This window comes from Aspergillus karnatakaensis (assembly GCF_047715665.1).
Source record: "Aspergillus karnatakaensis strain CBS 102800 unplaced genomic scaffold BJY04scaffold_10, whole genome shotgun sequence".
NCBI classification, from domain to species: Eukaryota; Fungi; Ascomycota; class Eurotiomycetes; order Eurotiales; family Aspergillaceae; genus Aspergillus; species Aspergillus karnatakaensis.
In genome coordinates this window covers 643,395-661,968 of record NW_027395722.1, presented here as the reverse complement: position 1 = coordinate 661,968, position 18,574 = coordinate 643,395, and the positions used below count along the sequence as shown (strand labels likewise).

The following is an 18,574-nucleotide window of genomic DNA, read 5'->3' as shown; positions in this document are numbered from 1 at the left end:
CCTCACCTGACTCCCTCGTCGACCGAATCGCACGACCGTCTTACTCGCTTTACTTTTTTCCCCGTTCACCTCAAGATGCGCTGCTCCTGACGGGGATCCGCCCATAGTTACTGGAGCCAGATCGCTTTCTTCAACGTCACTGATGGTCACGCTACCACCTTCAACGATCCCGCTTTTTCAGTCACGTCCCTATCGTCGCGAGTCAGAGTCGTCCTCCGTTTAGACTTAATATTCTCGCCGTGTACTGGGGTACAATAAATAAACAGGGAGCAAAAGACAAAAAAAAAAGATTTATATTCCTACGACCCCGACTAGACGCATCCTCCTCGACGCCCTCGGCACCCTCGACTTGTCGCGAACAGCGCCACCCACCCTCTTATACGTTTTAGACCGGAAGCCTGGTCGCTTCTTCTACGGCGCTTAATTGTTTTGAAAGGCGGTTAATTTCACCGTGGTACTAAACGATCCTGCGTTGCTGGCTTGGATAGACTTAAAAAGTTTCGTTTTACTTTAGACTGGTGAGTTCCTTGACTATGCGCTGGAGCGTGCCGCAAGCTGACGAATGAGAGTTATAGACGCGATCACGAATTCCTACGGCGCTTCAATTTTTCTTTCGTTTCAAGAGGCTGGGAGTAATTTACAGTGCTATAGCATCTTTCGGCTCAGTTCAGACTGTGCTCTATACCACAAGGTATGTGATATACTTCTTCAATTTTGCTCATGAATGCGCTCCTGCCTTTATCCGCAATTTGTCTACGAAGTTGCTCATTTGCGAGACGGGCTACGGTTATTGTGCACGAGCACTGGAGACATGCTGGTCATGGATATTGGGCGATGTTCGTGGCTATGGGCTGTGATGGCATACAGCGTTGATACATGGCCGCTTTTCTATATGGCGGGAATCATTCGTGGGATCAGCCTTTGAACCTTTAAGCATCGTCTTAGTAGCGTGGAAGCGCAGCGAGGATGTGTCTTTGGTTTCATGAGTTATCTGCGCTTCGTTGCCGGTCTACCTGATAGTACCTGATTCAACGTCCTTATACCACCTGTTCAGCTGTTCTGCCCTGAGACAATATCGAATTTCTTGTTCATGTGCTCTGCTCCCGACTCACCTTATCTGCGCTTCATTCTTGTGGATCTCATCGTGCGGGTTTAGCATCAAGCTAACATTGAGCCCTAACTCACAGGCTACACACCACGAGGGCCTTCTACCTGATAACTGGCTATATCTACCCAGATATCTGTGAGGTCAAAGAGTATTGACTAAACCAGCCGTTCCAAGAGGTAAGCAGCCTGCTTTCTGATGATACCCTGCGCAAAAGAGGCAGCCCCTGATCTTTATGAAACATGGAACCAGTGAACAAGTCTGTCTCGGCATCAAGATCAACAATCTCATATTCACTCGGAACCTTTGCCATTATTTGTTGGTGACGTGACGTCTGGTAAGTCTATGTTTTCTTTTCATAACCCTGCTGTTCCCCTCTTTCACAACACAGTCATCACCTTTTCACCTCTCCTTCATTTAAACCATACTGTACTGTCCATAGCTCCAAAGCCCCACTGACACGGTCTATATAGCATTCTGTTGGTTGAACCTTGAATCTGACCTCGTCGCACTCACGCGCGCACGATATCATGGCTGCAGCGTCCAACAACAAGCCGCTTTCGGCTTCCCATACCCCTCCCAACAACGCGTCATCCAGGTTGGAGAAAACTCACCCTGGTATTCGTCGCTCGACTCCTGACTCTGAGGCTCTCGCATCTTCTGATGATGATGGAGAACACCCTCTGCCTACACCCTCCACTGCGCCTACACATAAGCCTGCACGCCGAACTTCTTGGCTCAACGAAATTCCTGCATCTATGCCACGAAAGGCCTCGCTCTCTGGCCCTGTGTCCTCGGGAGTTTCTAACCCAACAAGCCCCGCTACCGATCAAACTGGTTGGCAAATTAACACAAGCCCCGGCCTGAACAGCTCCATCACCTGGAACAATGTGGGCAATAGTTCTTTCCCATGGGGCACTGGGATTTGGAACACTGAAACCCGCAAGGAGCCTCCGTCTCGGCTTTCGGAAATTGTTCCATCTCCTACAATGACCATACCACCCACTGCAGGCAACTTCTTGTCCGATGAACTCTTAAGCCCAACCACGCGGACCTCTGGCGATTCCTCGATTCCATTCTCTATTCCTCTCCACCCGACTCCAAAGACCTACCGTTCTCAGTCGTACTCGGTGGGCCAGCTAGACCCAGAAGTCTTGGGTGTGACGATGGCTGGCAGCAAGTCTTCCACCGCATACGCCGGCGGCCGCCCTCGCAATGGAACACAGTATTCTGGGTTGCAACATCGCTCGTCTCGCCCTAGTCTCCTTGGGGAGCTAGGCCATGACCCCGCTACACTTGGTCGTGTTCGTGAAGACGAAGACGATGAGGCCGAGAGCCCCGGTGGATCGGACGGTAGCTACAGCAATTACACCGCAAACCAAGCACGCACTATCGAGCAACTCGCTCGAGAGAATGCCATGTTGCGCCAGGCAGCGGGGCAAATGGACAGCTCATTTAGAGACCGCGCCCTCTCAACTACCTCGGCAGCTGGTGGATACGCCATTGGTGGTAGCCTTCGTAATGCTCATCGCATTCAAGGAAGTGTTCCCGAAGAAGCGGATCTTGCAGTAGAGGATTTGGATGAAGTCGGTAATATCCCCGGATACAACGACATCTACAATAACCCGAGGAGGAGGTTCTCCGAACACTCCGTCAACTTGGAGAAACAGTTTTCTTCTTACGCTCCTCTGGAGAATCGCGCCCTCGAAAACATCAGAAAGGCCCACTGGCAAACCTCCCTTGGATTTGGTAGCCTTGCGGATATTCCCCAAAGCCGGCGCCATTCCTTCGCGGAGATTCCAATGAGGCATCCCTCTATATCTGGAGAAGCACAGGGAGCCAGTAACCCTCATTCTGGACTGAGCGAACAGGAGGATAGCTATGCCAATTTGAGCGAAGGTCCCGCCTCGAATGCACCTGGCCAAAATCGTGAGTACCAGCGCCTTGCCACGCTACCTCGCCCCGAGGAGCATGAAATGGAGACCGAGTATTTACGAGCTCGTCGATTTGCAGAGTCTTACTTCGCTCGTGATCCGTCTTTTCGCAGCGCCGCCGAAGCCCAGTCTCCAATCACCCCTTCACTTCATCCAGGCTTTAACCCTTATGGCCGCCACCAACCTGCGCACTCCCACTCAAACCAGCTGCTGTACATTGTGACGTTCAAGTGTCACCGTGCGGATGTATTCTACATCCAAGAGGACACTGGCCTTCAAGTGAAACCTGGGGACCTGGTCATTGTTGAGGCGGACCGTGGCACCGACCTTGGAACTATCCAGCAAGCGAATGTCTCCCTGCAGAAGGCGCGTGAATACAAGCAGAAGTATGCCGAAGAGCATTACAAGTGGTTGATGATGTTCTCGAGACAAGGCCAGAATGGTGCAACGAGCGCTGTTGGCGCCCCTGGAGGTGTTCCAGGAATGGGCAGCCGGAGCGCTATTGGTGGCATGGGGCCTCACGGTGGGCATGGAGTGCAGGAGACTGCCGGTGAGATCAAGCCGAAGCTGATCAAGAGACTGGCCCAGAACCATGAAATCTTGACTTTGCGTGACAAAGAGGGAAATGAGGCGAAAGCAAAGCGTGTCTGCCAGCAGAAGGTCGTCGAGCACCGTCTCAATATGGAGATCCTCGACGCAGAGTTCCAGATGTGAGTGACTGTCTTGCTATCTCTCATTAGTATCTTGAAACTAACTCATAGAATAGGGACTGGAAGAAACTTACCTTCTACTATTTCGCCGACTCATACATCAACTTCAATTCCCTTGTTACCGACCTCTTTAAGATTTACAAAACTAGAATATGGATGTCGGCCATTAACCCAGCATCATTTGTTACTCCTCCCACTGCTGGCCTTGCTAGCCCCAACCCTCTTGGCTATGGCCCAGACACTCAGGCAGATCGTACTCACCAGCGCGATGCCAGAGTTTATGGCCAGCCTCGTGACGGTCTCGATGCTGGGCGCGATGGTGTTTCTAGTCAGATGGGGTTGTTACGCAGCGGGTACGGAGATACCTACCAGCAATTCGATACTACATCTCGTCAGCCCGATGCTGGTATCACTGGGCTTGGCTCTGTTGACCCCTTTGCCTCCTACTCCCAGGCTGGATACGGTCCCTTGGAGTCTGGATACTCCGACTATGCCGCCACGTCGAAGGGTAACAATATTCCATCTCGAATTCATGCCAGCCCAGCCGAATACCTCAATCACTTCCAAGGCCTATCGCTTAACTCTTGAAGCCGGTTCTCTGGAGGCGACTTTCCCTGGTCGTATTCGATTCTTAGCTCCTTTTGTACGGCAATTCCCCCGGATTTCAAGACTGTTTATCCCGCCTATGGATTCCTCCTGTACCTAATTTTCCCCTTTCTCATCTCCTATCTTCCTTTTTAAATGTCTCGCAAGAAACTAGAAATCATGTGCAATGGGTCAAGAAAGAATATGGTCTGTCGTTGGCGCGGGTTTACAATAGACTTTTCCAGCTTGATCACGGTCGAATGGCGCGGTGGATTTCTTCTCCAGACAGTTGTTTTTTGCGTGAAAGATTCAGTTATCTCTTTTTTCCCCCAACTAGTGTACAACCCCCCTCCTGTTAGCTTGCATCGTTCTTCAGTTTGTGTATGTTCTCAGTTTTACGAAGACGGGTTTAGTTACTACAATGGTACTGGAGATTGACTAGGTAACAAAGAGTCATTCGGGGGCTTCTTGATGCATGATACAGAGTTAGGATCCAGAACGACGGTGTCATGGTACTTGGATCTCTCTAGTAGTAGGCTTGTTTGTCACACGGGTAGTTAGGAGAAAAGCACCCTAGCTATTATTGATGGGAAGAGGGTTGCCTCAAAATTCTGCCTTGCGTGTAAGGCCAAAAGGGAAAAAAATGGCTTGCCCTGTTTCTGCCTGAGGCAGGAAGGTAGATCCACGTTGATTGGACCCGCAAAGCTCGCTAACCGACTAGCGCCACACACAACTCTCTCCTCCAAAGAGTTCTCCTCGAGATCTTCTTGAACTTTTGCAGTTGACGATAAACCGACACGCCGACGACCTCCAGCCGACAAGGTGAGTCGAACCTCTACCATACCTCGCGAGTCGCCTTTGCTCCATCAATTGCGAAAGACAATTCTCGACAAGTTTTCTGATCGAAACTAATCGGTGATTCCTCGTCCAGATGGGTGCCCTCAAGTACGTCGAAGAGATTCAGAAGAAGAAGCAGTCCGATGTGATTCGCTTCCTGCTGCGTGTCCGTTGCTGGGAGGTGAGAATCCCCCCCCAAGATTCGATTGTTTAACACCCCGCCGGGTGCTCGTTTGCTATGCCATAGGGATACCTTTTTCGTTGCAGAGAGGGTTCTTTCTAGGCGGCTCGACAAGAACGAAAAAACTTCTTTTCGCCGGCGGATGGATGTTGTGGCACACAAGTTGTGTCTTGCTATACACTCGTTGAACTTTGCTGAGAGTGCATCAATATAGCTCCGTCAGCTGAACGCTATCCACCGTGCTTCCCGTCCTTCTCGTCCCGACAAGGCCCGTCGTCTCGGTTACAAGGCCAAGCAGGGATACGTTATCTACCGTATCCGTGTGCGCCGCGGTGGCCGCAAGAGGCCCGTGCCCAAGGGTGCCACCTACGGTATGCTCTTTCTGTTATTATTGGTGTTAGGAGGCAGTGGTTAATTGGAATATTTCGCACACAGGCAAGCCCACCAACATGGGAGTCAACCAGCTCAAGTACCAGCGTGCTCTCGCTGCTACCGCTGAGGAGCGTGTTGGCCGCCGCTGCGCCAACTTGCGCGTCCTGAACTCCTACTGGATCAACCAGGACTCCACCTACAAGTACTTCGAGGTCATCCTCGTCGACCCCCAGCACAAGGCCATCCGCCGCGATGCCCGCATCAACTGGATTGTCAACCCCGTCCACAAGGTTTGTCAACGATATTCCCTGCTTCCATCGAGTGGAAACAGTGTTCTAACTGGAATTCTTTTATTTAGCACCGCGAGGCCCGTGGTCTCACCGCTACCGGCAAGAAGTCCCGTGGTATCAACAAGGGCCACCGCTACAACAACACCTCCTCTGGCCGCCGCCACACCTGGAAGCGCCAGAACACCCAGAGCTACTGGCGTTACCGTTAAGCGTAGGCTGTTGGAGTTTGTGGAGGCTTTGGGCAATGGGAAAAAGCTATTTATGTGGACGTGTCTATTTGGGCCCATGCTCGCTTCTTCATTGAGCTGTCAGGCTGCGAGATTAATGCAACAGATCCCTTGGATCGGGTGTTAGCAAAAATCCTTTTATTTTCAAGCATGATTCCCCGACTCGGCTATTTCTTTAACGAAGTATGACGACTGTTTTCCGTTTCATAGAGCATCCTCTGCCTGTAAGCGTAGTGCGTTGTGCTAGTGCTGGGAAATAATGGAGAAGGGATAAGTTGCTTCAAGGTTGTACTCCAAATGGCTAAGGTTCTATTCTGTAACCCATGATGTCAAGAGTCAAGACAGATTGCTACCTAGGTAAAGAATGTCCAAGAATGGGCCCATCCAAAAATAGTAGGGTTGCACGTTGCAGTGAAACCCACCAGTTCCTGACTAGACTCACTCTCAATCAACCGCCCAACCTATGTATAGCCTACCATTACGACCAAGGAACACCAGCTTCCATGAAATGAATGCATCCTGCTTACGGCGGAATTATCTGACCTGTCTTGAGCCCTCTTGATGGATCCGGACTGTGAGACAACAACAGGTCTCGGGCCAATTATCCAGTTTCTCTACTGGTCCACGCTGTCTTGCGTAACCGCTGCTGGCGATCCTTCCACCAGCCTTGGTTTGCGTTCTTCTTCTCTCTAATCTCCTTCAGAACTCAAGTTATCCTCTGCAAGATCACCTTTGGCGTGCTGTTGAAGAAGTAAAGTGCTCATGTGACACTTGACTGTGGGCGTTCGTATCCGCTTCCTCAGCTCTCTTTCAGGTCCAACAACGCTCCTTCTCCGTATGCTGTTTCCTGTTTTCCCCGCTGTACTCCGGACCTTTTATTCGAACCTTACTGATCGCATGATTTCTTCTTCAGGTGCCCCATCGCGTTACCAGTATCGTCGGCAGGAACCGATCGCCGTTGCATCCAGACCGTCCGGATTGCGGGGTCCAGCTACCGCAGCTGCATCCACCCTTGACGGCTGTCAGACCCGACGCCGTTGGCACAATATATGGGAACTCCCATAAAGATAGCCTCCCCGACAATACAAAACGGATTGGCAACGAGTCGGTGCGACTAATGCGCCCACATGCCTTCCGGGGCTGCGCATAAGCCGTCGGTCCATCCATCATCCAATCCGGCCGGCGTCCAGACCAGCACGAGCCCTATCCGCGTGCCAATAGTGGGAGGACGCTCTCCAAATCGCTCGCGTCATGGCGACCCGAACACGAGAGTAACCGGCGGCGCCCCATTCCTCTCCCCGCCATCACCCCCGCCCTATGATCGGGGGCACAGGCGATCAATCAGCCAACCGTTTGCGACGGCTTTGACAGCGGTGGGAAAGCGGAGGAATAAATCGGTGTCGATGGAAGCTGGCTTGGACACGGACGACGATGACGATGAAGACGATGTCTATTTACCTGCCCTATCTGGGAGCCCTCGGAAGGGCATGGGCGTACCGCGGCCGCAACATAGGGAGGAGTTGACGACTGGGAAGTGCATGGCGTGCAATAATACTGTGCGGTGGCCACGGAATTTGAAGGTCTTTCGATGTACCGAGTGCTTGACCGTGAACGATTTGGAACCATATCAGGAGTCGAAAAGTTTAGCTAGTGAGGTGAGCTCGAGAAAAGATACAAAACCGCCCCTGCAGGCAATTCCGAGGAAAGGTAAGTCGCCCTACCAAACATTTACTGGTCTTTGGCAACGGGCTGACAGCTCTCACAGCTATACCATTGACTATTGAGAGAACGAGGGCTGTTATTGATCACTGTATATATGCTCATCTACAACAAGAACTGGGGGCTCCGCAAGTGCCTTCGAAGGACGGGCTCGGTCAAGATTTTTCGCAGTCAAAGGCCGCGCCTGCACATCTACCCGTGCTTCAGCACCCCAAAGCTCCACGCGGCCGTAGTGCATCATCATCAATCACACCCGAGCGGCTTGATGCTGGTGGCAGACCATTTCAAAGCTCCAGCTATCCAAGGACACCGTTTACTCCGGTACCTCCGCCCAAAGACGGCCCAGATACCCGGAATACACCCAGGCATGCGCAGCCTCGACAAGATGGTCGACCACGGCATGGCGAAAGGAAAGATAAGCGCCTTTATATATTCCGAGAGTTGGAAGACTATATTATATCAGGGTTCAAAGGTTGCGACACTCTAAACGTGTCCTTTCAGAGCCCTCAACATGTTCCACGCCACACTCCTGACAATAACCGGCCCGACCGCGAGGGTGAACAAAGTCTCGGAAATCTTCAGCCAAACCAGGGTGTTGAACTGGACGCTAAGACCCTTTTAATGGGCGATTTGGCTGAGAATTCTTCTTGGTGGATGGTCGATGAAGAAGCAACTACAGAGACTCCTCATGTCCCGCCAAAACACAAGAGTACAAAGACAGTCAGCTCTCGGAGTCCACGAATAAACTGGGATGACGTCGACCAATGGTATCAGCTTATCTTGTCCGCCGGAACATCATGGGTCGAAACCTGGTCATTGATGCAGCCAGCTCAAATCGGTGCGGACGATGTAAGAGGTGAGGCGTGGAACGCCGCAGACTTGAGTGTTATTGAAACTGAAATAAGGGACTCGCGAATACACCTGCACAGAACACTTCTAAAAGCTACAGAGAACCTGCTCAAGCGGCCCAGACGACCTCTGAAAAAGCCGGATGATATGAGGTTTCTCCTCATACTGCTTGCCAACCCATTGATCCATCCACCCAACCCGGCGCTCGCGAACCTCACGACAGCGCACAGCGATACGAGGCGCCTGCGCCCCGGAGACATCAAATATGGACAGTTGAATGGCAGTAAGATCAATGGCCCCAAAGGCCAGCCAACATACCATCCCGGCATTATCAAGCGGATACTGGGCCTCTTAGCCAACTTACCAAATGATTGTCATCACTACCTCGTGTCGTGGTTTTCACGCTTCGCCGTAGGACAATTTGAGAAGATAGTTGAGCTTGTTGGTAGATTCGTGACGTATCGTCTATCTCGCCAGCATGTACGAAGGCGCAGTGAATCAGCAAACAACGACAGCTATCTGATACCTAGTCTATCTAGCGCCGCTATGAACACCCCGTCAGAGTTACACGCTGCCATCAATGGGATAAATCAGACTAAGCCGGCAATGAAAAAAGAAGAGGAAATGTCCATGACATACCGTGATGACTGGCAAGTCCGGTCGGCTGGTCGGGTAATGGCATTACTTTTCACTGCGAACAATGCCGATATTGCTCGGAAGCCAGCTGGAGCCAACTTGACGTTTACATCCAAGGCGCATGGGTGCCCGCGAGGACACCTGATCCCAATCAGCTCATTCTATAACACGAGGCTCGATTATTCGAACCTTGTGGTTGCTGATTTCGAGGCATGGGAGTCAAAGACGACAAAGTTCTCATTCTGTCAATACCCCTTCTTTCTCAGTATCGGAGCCAAGATTCAAATCTTGGAACACGATGCTCGTCGTCAAATGGAGGTCAAGGCTCGCGAGGCTTTTTTTAACAGCATTTTGACTCGAAAGGCTGTAAGTCAGTATTTTGTGCTGAAAGTGCGCCGTGACTGTTTAGTGGAAGATAGCCTTCAACGAGTAAGTGAGGTCCTAGGATCCAGTCCGGAGGAGATGAAGAAGGGACTACGAATCGGTTTTATTGGCGAGGAAGGCGTTGACGCCGGCGGGCTCCGCAAGGAGTGGTTCTTGCTTCTTGTGCGTGAGGTGTTTGATCCGAATCATGGTGTGTAAAGCGTTACCCTGTATTGTTGTATGTTGGCACTAATCTGCGATCTAGGGCTTTTCCTCTACGACGAAGATTCGCAGTACTGCTACTTCAACCCTCTCTGCTTGGAATCGTCGGAGCAGTTCTTTTTGGTCGGTGTTGTGCTAGGCCTAGCGATTTACAACTCGATCATTCTAGATGTTGCTCTTCCGCCGTTCGCATTCAAGAAGCTATTGGCGGCAGCGCCGCAGACGAGTGGTCCTCAGCCGATGACTTCGCGCCCAACGTATAAATGCAGCCTAGACGACTTGGCAGAGTATCGACCTGCGCTGGCGAGAGGCCTGAGGAGGCTATTAGAGTTTGACGGTGATGTTGCGGAAACCTTCTGCCACAATTTTGTCGCCGACATCGACCGCTACGGCGAGATCGTCACTATCCCTCTTTGCTCCGGCGGCGACAAGAAACAAGTCACCAACGCGAACCGCCGAGAATTCGTCGACCTTTACGTCCACTATCACCTCGACACAGCAGTCACACGTCAATTCGAACCCTTCCGCCGCGGCTTCTTCAGTGTCTGCGGCGGCAACGCCCTCTCTCTCTTCCGCCCCGAGGAAATCGAACTCCTAGTCCGCGGCTCAGACGAACCCCTAGACGTCCGCTCCCTCAGAGCCGTAGCCACATACCTAAACTGGTCCACACCTCGACCCGAGCTCGAGCCAGTGGTCCAATGGTTCTGGGAGTACTTTGAGCGTACAGATCCCCAGGCGCAGCGAAAAATACTCTCCTTTATTACGAGCAGTGATCGCATCCCGGCGGTGGGGGCAACCAGTCTGACGATCCAGTTGATGTGTCTTGGTGATGACTCGCCTAGATTCCCGATTGCGCAGACTTGTTTCAACCGACTTGGGCTTTATCGGTATAGGTCAAGGGAGAAGTTCGAGAAATTGCTTTCGGAGGCTGTGGTTGGGAGTGAGGGGTTTGGGTTGAGGTAACTAGTGATGTCCGAGGGGCGCAGATGATAGGAAGTCTGAAACGGTTGGGTATTAGGGCTACGAGTTACTCCGGTGCAGTCAATAACTATCATGCCTATCCATACAGATAGACATGGGTGCATATGTGATGGATGGCTACCCGACAGGACGATTGTCTCCTTTCAGCTGGTGCTTGCAGGCTTTGCCTTGGAGCGGGATTATCTAGATAAATGAAAAAGCACAAAATATTATTATCTGGTTTATTAGTTATCCTGATGAGACTAGGAAGCTATTGGTGCGATAAAGTGAGAGTAACGGAGGGGCTGAGTTGGACAATACAGAATAGCGAAGATGAAAAAGAAATAAACATCTGTAGAATTGAGACCTTCCTTTGGGTTCGATTGGCTTCGCGTCGAACAGGATTGAGCTTGCTCGGAAGAGGGCGTCGTCCCCCAGCATCTCCAGGGATTTGTGGTAGAGATAGGCCTAGTATACTTAAATTCATCGTTCTCTCTCTCGCGGGGAAAAACTGTCACTCAACAAAGTGCAAGGAGACATGCGGATCTCTGTGGGGGAGATCCATATTGCCATGTATATCAGTCAATGACTCAACACTAAGTACTCTATTGACGTGACTGCCAAGTTCAATCACTGCACGGCCGTGAGGACCGGACTCGGAGCCATGTATAACAGTTTCCAACCTTCCTGCCTTAGTTATGTTGTCCCTTCCCGATTCATGCTCGTATTGTGAAGAAGGCGCGAGGGGAAGGGTCGCTTCTTTCTGTTCAGAGTCTGTAACTTCCTTATTTGAATTTCGCTTGAAGAGGCAGGAGCGATGGCTTGGTCGCTCCTTCTTGCCTTATATCGCTCCTTCCGGGTGGGTATATACTCACATTGTGAGGAAGGTGCAATGGGCGTCCACACTAGGGACTGGATAGCTCTTTCCCACTCTGGACTCGTATCTTCCTCTTCAATTACCATGCTTAATAGGTAGGAGCGCTGGCTTGGTAGCTCCTTCCTACATCATTTTCTAGGTATGTTCTCTTCGAAGGGAAGGCGCGATGGGCGTTCTATCAAGCCGCTCCTTCCCAGTAATTTCGAAACCCTAGTCCTCCTCAAAACTGCAACAATCTTTACATGGTATATGACAGTCTACGATATACTACGTAGGATCCTGAAGTCCTTGCTCAAAGGCACCCCACAGTTCAACTCCAAACTATATAGACCCGATTAAGTTTAGCCTAAATTCAAGGTTATCGATAAGCGCAATCGGATTTCGAGCTTCAATCTTGACCTTTCACGCAAGCCTGCTCCGCATCATCTTTCTCTCGTCCAGCGTCCCAATTCCCAATCCTAACCATAAACTCCGAAAAGCAATAGTTTAACATGGTCAAACCCCTCACATTCAAAGGCGACAAACCGCCCAAATCCAAGAAGCGCAAGCAACCCTCCTCCACAAGCTACGACCCCGACTCCTCCGCACCCGCTCCGTCCAAACCCAAACAATCCAAACCCTCTACAGACTTGTCAGAAGCTCAGACTGAGGAAGCACTTGAAGCTACCGCCTCCGACCAATCTTGGGTCTCTGCCGACACAGCAGCCGACATCACCGGCCCGATTCTGATCGTTCTTCCCTCCGACCCGCCAACTTGTATCGCTTCTGATATCCAGGGGAAGGTGTACGCCAGTGAGATTGAGAATCTGATTGATGGGGATCCGAGGACGGCGGAGCCCCATGATGTGCGCCAGGTCTGGGTTGCGACGAGGGTGGCGGGAACGGAGGGGGTTAGTTTGAAGGGGGGACATGGAAGGTTTGTTTATCCACTCACTTTCTTTCCTCAATCTTTATCCTTGCTTCGTTTTGAGTGCTTGGTCTACTAGCAGCGGGGTGTTGAGGTTCTGGAATTCCGGATGTGTGCTAATCATGCGACGTGGTGGTTAGATATCTCTCCTGCGACAAGTATGGCCTCTTCAGCGCGACGGCGTCGGCGATCTCCCAGCATGAGTCCTTCCTTATACACCCGTCGCCTGATATTCCCGGGACTTTCTTTATGCAGACACTTGGGGGAAGTGGGGTGACGGATACGTTTGTGGGAGTGAAGGAGGGGGCTAAGGGTGTTGAGATTCGAGGTGACGAGGCTAGTCTTTCGTTCCAGACGACGGTGCGCATCCGGATGCAAGCGCGGTTTAAGCCGAGGATTAAGGCGAGTAAGGAGACGAAGGCAAGGGAGAAGATCAGTCGGAAGGAGCTGGAGGAGCTAGTTGGGAGAAAGTTGGAGGAGGATGAGGTCAAGCGGTTAAGAAGGGCGAGGAAGGAGGGGAATTTTCATGAGGAGGTTTTGGATGTTAGAGTTAGTGGGAAGCATGATAAATTTGCTTAGAGGTGGGTTTAATATAAATTTATTTCTGGTTGTTCGATGCTCGTAAGTGGTGCCAATTGTTAGAAATCAGATTCGTGGTATATCAAAGTCTATGTGCTAGGGGTATCATAACAAAATGGGCACTGAGAAACTCAAGCCTGACGGAGCAAAAACGATTCCCGCAAGCTGTCCTCCCGGTACACCGTGTCCGGGAAAGTTATTGGATAGAATTCTGGCGACAATACGCTTTTCTTGCACAGTGGGCAAAGACTGCTGCTTTGTGTTAGGGAGACATCGATACACCCAGGATGGTAGATATGGCCGCACGGCAGTTCCCGTACAACCGAAGATGCAGGAACGAAATCATCAAGGCAGATGGCGCATGTGGTTTGCGAGCGGCTCAATCGATTCGCATGTTTCAGGGGACGGAATCCGGTATTCACAGCAGGTGGCAGCGGATCCTGCAGAGTTGGTCGCAGGGATATATCGTCAATCTTTGCTCTGCTTATCTTGATGCTCTCCTCTGCGGAAGGTGCCTCCTCCGCTCTGATGGCACTGTTGTATTTTGTTATTTGTGTCCCTGTTTCAGCCTCTAATTTCCTTTGATCGGCTGTCTGCTCAACTTCTATAGTAACCGCCGTTTCAGCACCATTTCTGTCGCCGTCGTATGGAGTTTCTCGTAAGTCATTTCCGTCAATGTCGTCTAGGCTTGGGAATATGTAAACTGGAAGCTTTGCAATGAACTCTTGTGGGACTCTGAAATGCTGGAGGTCGTGGTGATCGTGATCTGAGCCGCTCATTGCCAATCGCCGCTGCAGCTCTTCCCGCCGCCGTCTTTTTATAAGCTGGAACAGAAGGAGCAGAATTATACAGAGGACTAAAAGCGTCCCGAGGATGACCAGCAAAAAGCCCCAAATGCTTGCTGTTTTCTTGTCACTCTTTTCTAATACAAAGTTAGCTACATGCTCAGAACAGCGGACCATGATCTACTCACCCAAGTCAATGATTGTAAAAAGCCGCACATCCTTTTCCGAAGACGCCATAGATGTATTATGTTGATCTTTAGTGAGTGGCCCACCGCCTGCATACAGTGAGAGCTGTTCCATCAAAGTGCTTCCGGCGGGCCCGGGTATGGCATAAACCGGAAATTGAATTTCATCTTCCCAGGAAGACCTCCCATCGAAAAGCCAGGTCGGGTCATGAGACGGCGGCGGCTTTGCGCTACCGCTAAATGGCTGATAGAACACCAAAGCTCGAGTTCCTACACGCCTTGAGGCGTCAAGAAACGACTGGCTACACTCTGACGTTATCCACGGCGCAAGCCCGATGGTTTTGTGGCTATACTGGACGACATCCTGATAGCGAGTCACGTTAGCCGGAATAAATGGTGCTGTTGTGTTATCGCAAGCATCATGGCTGTCGATATTTGGAACGAAGAGGAGTCCCTTGATGGATTCATTGCTTGGTGCATTTTGCGTAGCTAATGTCTGTATACGGCCATTGACAACAAAGTGGAAGGGTGCGCTGCCCTGTAGGTTGAGTTAGCTTCCGAAAAGACGACCACTGGAGGACTTGCGTTGGTGGAAGAGAACATACGTTGACTGATGATGTTGAATTACTCGCGCGATCTGGGCTCGCAAAGAGCGTCGCTGTCGTGCTGAAAGATTTGGCGGCTAGAGCAGTATTATACGTTAGCTGATAAGCTCCCAAGTGGACAAGCGCTGTGTACAGCGGACAGTGTAATCCAGAAAGCGAGCGGAATATGTCAAGCCTGTAGCAAATCGGGGCCATACACATAGATGGAAACCTTTAGACAACTGGGGACGTTCATGGAATTAGATGCGCATTGTCAATTGATTCCAGCGATCCAACACAAGGACTTTCGAGCGCAACTCTGCGAAGCTGGTGTGAAGGTATGATCAATAGTTCATCGGCAAATGATATGACAAGTCGTGTTTTACCCAGTTGGTCAATTGATCTTCGCGCTGCTCAAAGGACCTAAGAACTATGCAGGAAAGATCCAGTGACTCGAGGCGAGAGCAATAAAGAGTAAAAGAAAACTGTGCATGTCACCAATTTTCACCAATTTCCTTCCCGACCAGAGCCCAGAATCGATAGGCTCTTCTCGTTCCGGAGTATGACGCCGCTGGTGGTGGAGCACTATCGACGTTTGCGGACAATCGAGGGACGGGGATGGAAGGAGAGGTGTCCCGCAGGGTAATGCTCTTCTGCTCAGGTGGGGGGTTGTGCTGCCCTGAAGAGTCTATGCCTAGCTGAACAGGCTATATTTGAGCTTCGTCAACAACTTAAAAAGCCTGCATGGCTGAATGGCCAAGGCGATCCCTCTTCCTTCATTCTCGACACCAGCGCTTACACGGCGCTTAGGAACGGCCCAAGATATACATCCAAAGAGCAGCTAATGCAGAGGAGTGCATATACGATCCTCAAGTTTGGGAAGCCCACGGAAACCCCATTTTTGGAAAAAGAAGGCAAACAAAAATAGGGTGAGTGTCAAGGACGAAGTACTAGACTACTAGTGGTGATCACCACCCCGGTCGATCTTCTTATCTATTCTTATCGCTTATCGCGGCCCCCCATATCTTGTCACGTGCTTCAGCGCCCATGATGGACAACCTCACTCCGCCTTCATGAAGACAAGATGTTGCTGCAATTATCAGATACTGCAGGCTATCCTCCTTACTTGACTATCCCTTCTCTTGACTACATTGATTTGCAAGGCTCTATTTACCTAAAAAACCACACTTGCTAAGGTCTGTGCCGTTCAGAGCTTGAGCAACATGAACTATTGAGGTGCCTCCCATCTATTGAGACATTACCTTTCGAATCATATCTACGACAAATACATGCTTAAAAGGTCTAATCTTTAGCCATGCCATCTGCGAACAAAGGAAAGGGAAAAGGCCGCGACGTGCGACCATCGCGAAGCCGAAATACTACTCCCAACTCGAGTTTTAGCTCAGGTCCGACCGCGACATCCGCCCCCTTCGCGAGCTACCTTGACAATGATGCATCGAAACTACTCATCCCTACGACCATACAATATGGAGAAATCTTAGAGCGCATGGGAGGGGTAGGCCCTATCCCGGATTCGAAATCCCTGGAGTCGTTGATGGAACATCTGAAGTCTCTCAGCCAATTGGCAGAGGCTCGTGGTGATGCTTGCAACGCTGGAATCAGGGAACTATCTCAGAAGCGCAAGGAGGTGGTGGATGAGCCCGAGTACGTGAAGCGCGAGGTGGACGATGAGGAGGAGGAAAGCAAAGCCTCCAAGTCAGCGAAACACAAGAAGCGAAAGGATCGGGGCAGCAGCTCGAAGGAAGAGCGGCCATTAGCACACGGAGCACATGAACTCAGTCGGCAGGATGGCAGAGAGACGAAAGTCGAAGGAGGTGAGTTTTCATACAGGCCGTATCCAGCGCCTCAAACACAATCAAACTGATTACTGATCTCGTGCTCTTAGCCGCTTCTCCAGCGTCTAAAAGGTCTAAGAAGGCAGCATCCGAAGAAATCTCATCACTATCCCCGACATCGCTGGCTTCCCCGCGGCAAAATGGAGACGGCTCGGATGCAGGCTCACCTGGCTCCGACGACAGCTCCGAATCGCATCAACCTGAGCCTGCTCCAGCCGTACCCCAGATCCAAGTTTTCGGTCCGAATCCACTCAAGTTCGATGATCCAACAATATACCATATCCGAGACGTGGAGCCTGGCATGACCGACGATGAGAAAAAAGAGATATTCAGTGTCAACGTTTTTCCCGCAAGCGATTTGCGACACTTGATGGCTGGAATCCCTCCGGATCGGGATTTCAGCAACGCTAAGCCGACAAATCAAGTGAACGCCAATACCTTCCTCGCCTACATCGACTCTTATGTACGGCCTATGGTGGAAGAAGATATAGCTTTCTTGAAAGAAAAGGTTGGTTCAGATATCGTGTCAAGCCGTGCAATATACTTACTGTCGTAGGGCGACCGAGTAACACCATTCATCATGCCGAAGCGTGGAAAAAAATACTATGCAGAAGTATGGGCTGAGGAGGATAATCTTATGAACATCGACCAGCCCAACGGCGACCGCGAACGATTGTCCTTGAATGAAGGCCGGGGAAATATCGACCAGGTGACCGATGAAACCGCAGAGACCGATAAAATATCCGTGGGTCCTTTGGTCAGTCGTTTATACTCTTTACTCCGATACGAACACCGCGCACCCACCGACGATGCCACCACAAACGGCACCACAAATGGTGATATCTCAATAAACGGTCTCAACGGCGACTCGATGGACATTGACCAGCCCAACGGAGACTCAGAAGCCAAGGGCCAGCCATCAGCAACCTCCTTCCGCGCCGCATCCCCCAGCGGCTTCAAAGTCCCCGCCGCGAAACTGGACCACGCCCAACTTGACGAACGCCTCAAAGCCGAACTCCGCCATGTAGGCTTCCTTGGCGCTGACGACAACCCCGACTACGACGCCCACTACGACGATGACATCGCCCAGCGCCTCCGCCTCCTCCAAAGTGAATTTAAAAAACAAATGATTATCAACAGCGCACGCAAATCCCGGCTTCTCGAAGTCGCCCGCGAGCGCATGGCCTTCCAGGAATACATGACCATCCACGACGATCTAGACTCGCAGGTCCAACAAGCCTACCTTAAGCGAACTCGAACACTAGGGAAGAGCAAAAAGGGCGCTCAGGCAAAACATCGACCCGGCGGTGCCGGCGGCGGAAGCCATGTCGTCAGTGCTTCAGGTGTTAGTCGACTCGCTATCGGAGATCTTGCTCGAACGCTCATGGAGCGACGTAAGCGCTGGCGTGACTGTATCGGGCCGGTTTTTAAGGACTGCAAGACTACTGTGCCCGGCGAAAATGACACTATCTTCACCCCGTCGCTTATGGCTGAGTATGAGAAGGCGGAAGTTGAGGGGTGGGATGAGGAGCAGGAGTAGTTGTTGCCTTGTTGTCTGTACTCTTCTTTTATGTTCTTTGAATATTCTTGGTAAGGGTGGAAGGCATCAATTCCATGGACCAAGGGCTTCGGAATTAGCGTGGTTTACTTATGATCTGGCGCAACATGGAGGATCTGTTTTTCTAACTTATTATGAAGATGGGCGTTGGAAATCGCGAGATGGTGTTCTGTGTATGTCGATTAATCCATTCTTAATGACCAATAACCTTACTACTCCCGGATTCAAAGCAGACGACTCATAGAAAACGATT

At 51.0% G+C, this 18,574-nt stretch overlaps 7 protein-coding genes across 7 annotated transcripts; 6 read left to right on the top strand and 1 right to left on the bottom strand.

The window, feature by feature from the left end:
• BJY04DRAFT_182806 (uncharacterized protein) lies at positions 1-1,174 on the top strand. The gene is made up of 2 exons (XM_073710377.1): positions 1-518; positions 576-1,174. The coding sequence occupies exon 2, from the start codon at positions 725-727 to the stop codon at positions 923-925; it is 201 nt and encodes a 66-aa protein (XP_073574370.1). The 5' UTR covers positions 1-518; positions 576-724; the 3' UTR covers positions 926-1,174.
• Positions 1,175-1,284: 110 nt separating this feature from the next.
• Positions 1,285-4,799, top strand: BJY04DRAFT_10443 (PSP1 C-terminal conserved region-domain-containing protein). Its single transcript, XM_073707986.1, has 4 exons — positions 1,285-1,442; positions 1,579-3,034; positions 3,119-3,749; positions 3,806-4,799. The coding sequence occupies exons 2-4, from the start codon at positions 1,636-1,638 to the stop codon at positions 4,335-4,337; spliced, it is 2,562 nt and encodes an 853-aa protein (XP_073574369.1). The 5' UTR covers positions 1,285-1,442; positions 1,579-1,635; the 3' UTR covers positions 4,338-4,799.
• Positions 4,800-5,025: 226 nt separating this feature from the next.
• BJY04DRAFT_182802 (60S ribosomal protein eL15) lies at positions 5,026-6,636 on the top strand. The gene is made up of 5 exons (XM_073710376.1): positions 5,026-5,156; positions 5,266-5,352; positions 5,567-5,723; positions 5,788-6,014; positions 6,083-6,636. Exons 2-5 carry the CDS (start codon positions 5,266-5,268, stop codon positions 6,221-6,223), a joined length of 612 nt encoding a protein of 203 aa, XP_073574368.1. The 5' UTR covers positions 5,026-5,156; the 3' UTR covers positions 6,224-6,636.
• Positions 6,637-6,695: 59 nt separating this feature from the next.
• On the top strand, positions 6,696-11,232 carry BJY04DRAFT_225720 (HECT-type E3 ubiquitin-protein ligase). Its single transcript, XM_073718261.1, has 3 exons — positions 6,696-7,948; positions 8,007-10,019; positions 10,074-11,232. The coding sequence occupies exons 1-3, from the start codon at positions 7,369-7,371 to the stop codon at positions 10,991-10,993; spliced, it is 3,513 nt and encodes a 1,170-aa protein (XP_073574367.1). The 5' UTR covers positions 6,696-7,368; the 3' UTR covers positions 10,994-11,232.
• A 1,056-nt stretch (positions 11,233-12,288) lies between these two features.
• Positions 12,289-13,388, top strand: BJY04DRAFT_10414 (uncharacterized protein). Its single transcript, XM_073707981.1, has 2 exons — positions 12,289-12,783; positions 12,915-13,388. Exons 1-2 carry the CDS (start codon positions 12,359-12,361, stop codon positions 13,351-13,353), a joined length of 864 nt encoding a protein of 287 aa, XP_073574366.1. The 5' UTR covers positions 12,289-12,358; the 3' UTR covers positions 13,354-13,388.
• A 16-nt stretch (positions 13,389-13,404) lies between these two features.
• Positions 13,405-15,415, bottom strand: BJY04DRAFT_10412 (E3 ubiquitin-protein ligase RNF103). Its single transcript, XM_073707979.1, has 4 exons — positions 15,126-15,415; positions 14,929-15,005; positions 14,327-14,861; positions 13,405-14,275 (listed from the first exon to the last, which is right to left on the bottom strand). Exons 1-4 carry the CDS (start codon positions 15,127-15,129, stop codon positions 13,485-13,487), a joined length of 1,407 nt encoding a protein of 468 aa, XP_073574365.1. The 5' UTR covers positions 15,130-15,415; the 3' UTR covers positions 13,405-13,484.
• Positions 15,416-16,007: 592 nt separating this feature from the next.
• Positions 16,008-18,477, top strand: BJY04DRAFT_10407 (histone acetyltransferase NGG1). Its single transcript, XM_073707978.1, has 3 exons — positions 16,008-16,742; positions 16,814-17,271; positions 17,320-18,477. Exons 1-3 carry the CDS (start codon positions 16,223-16,225, stop codon positions 18,301-18,303), a joined length of 1,962 nt encoding a protein of 653 aa, XP_073574364.1. The 5' UTR covers positions 16,008-16,222; the 3' UTR covers positions 18,304-18,477.
• Positions 18,478-18,574: the final 97 nt, after the last annotated feature.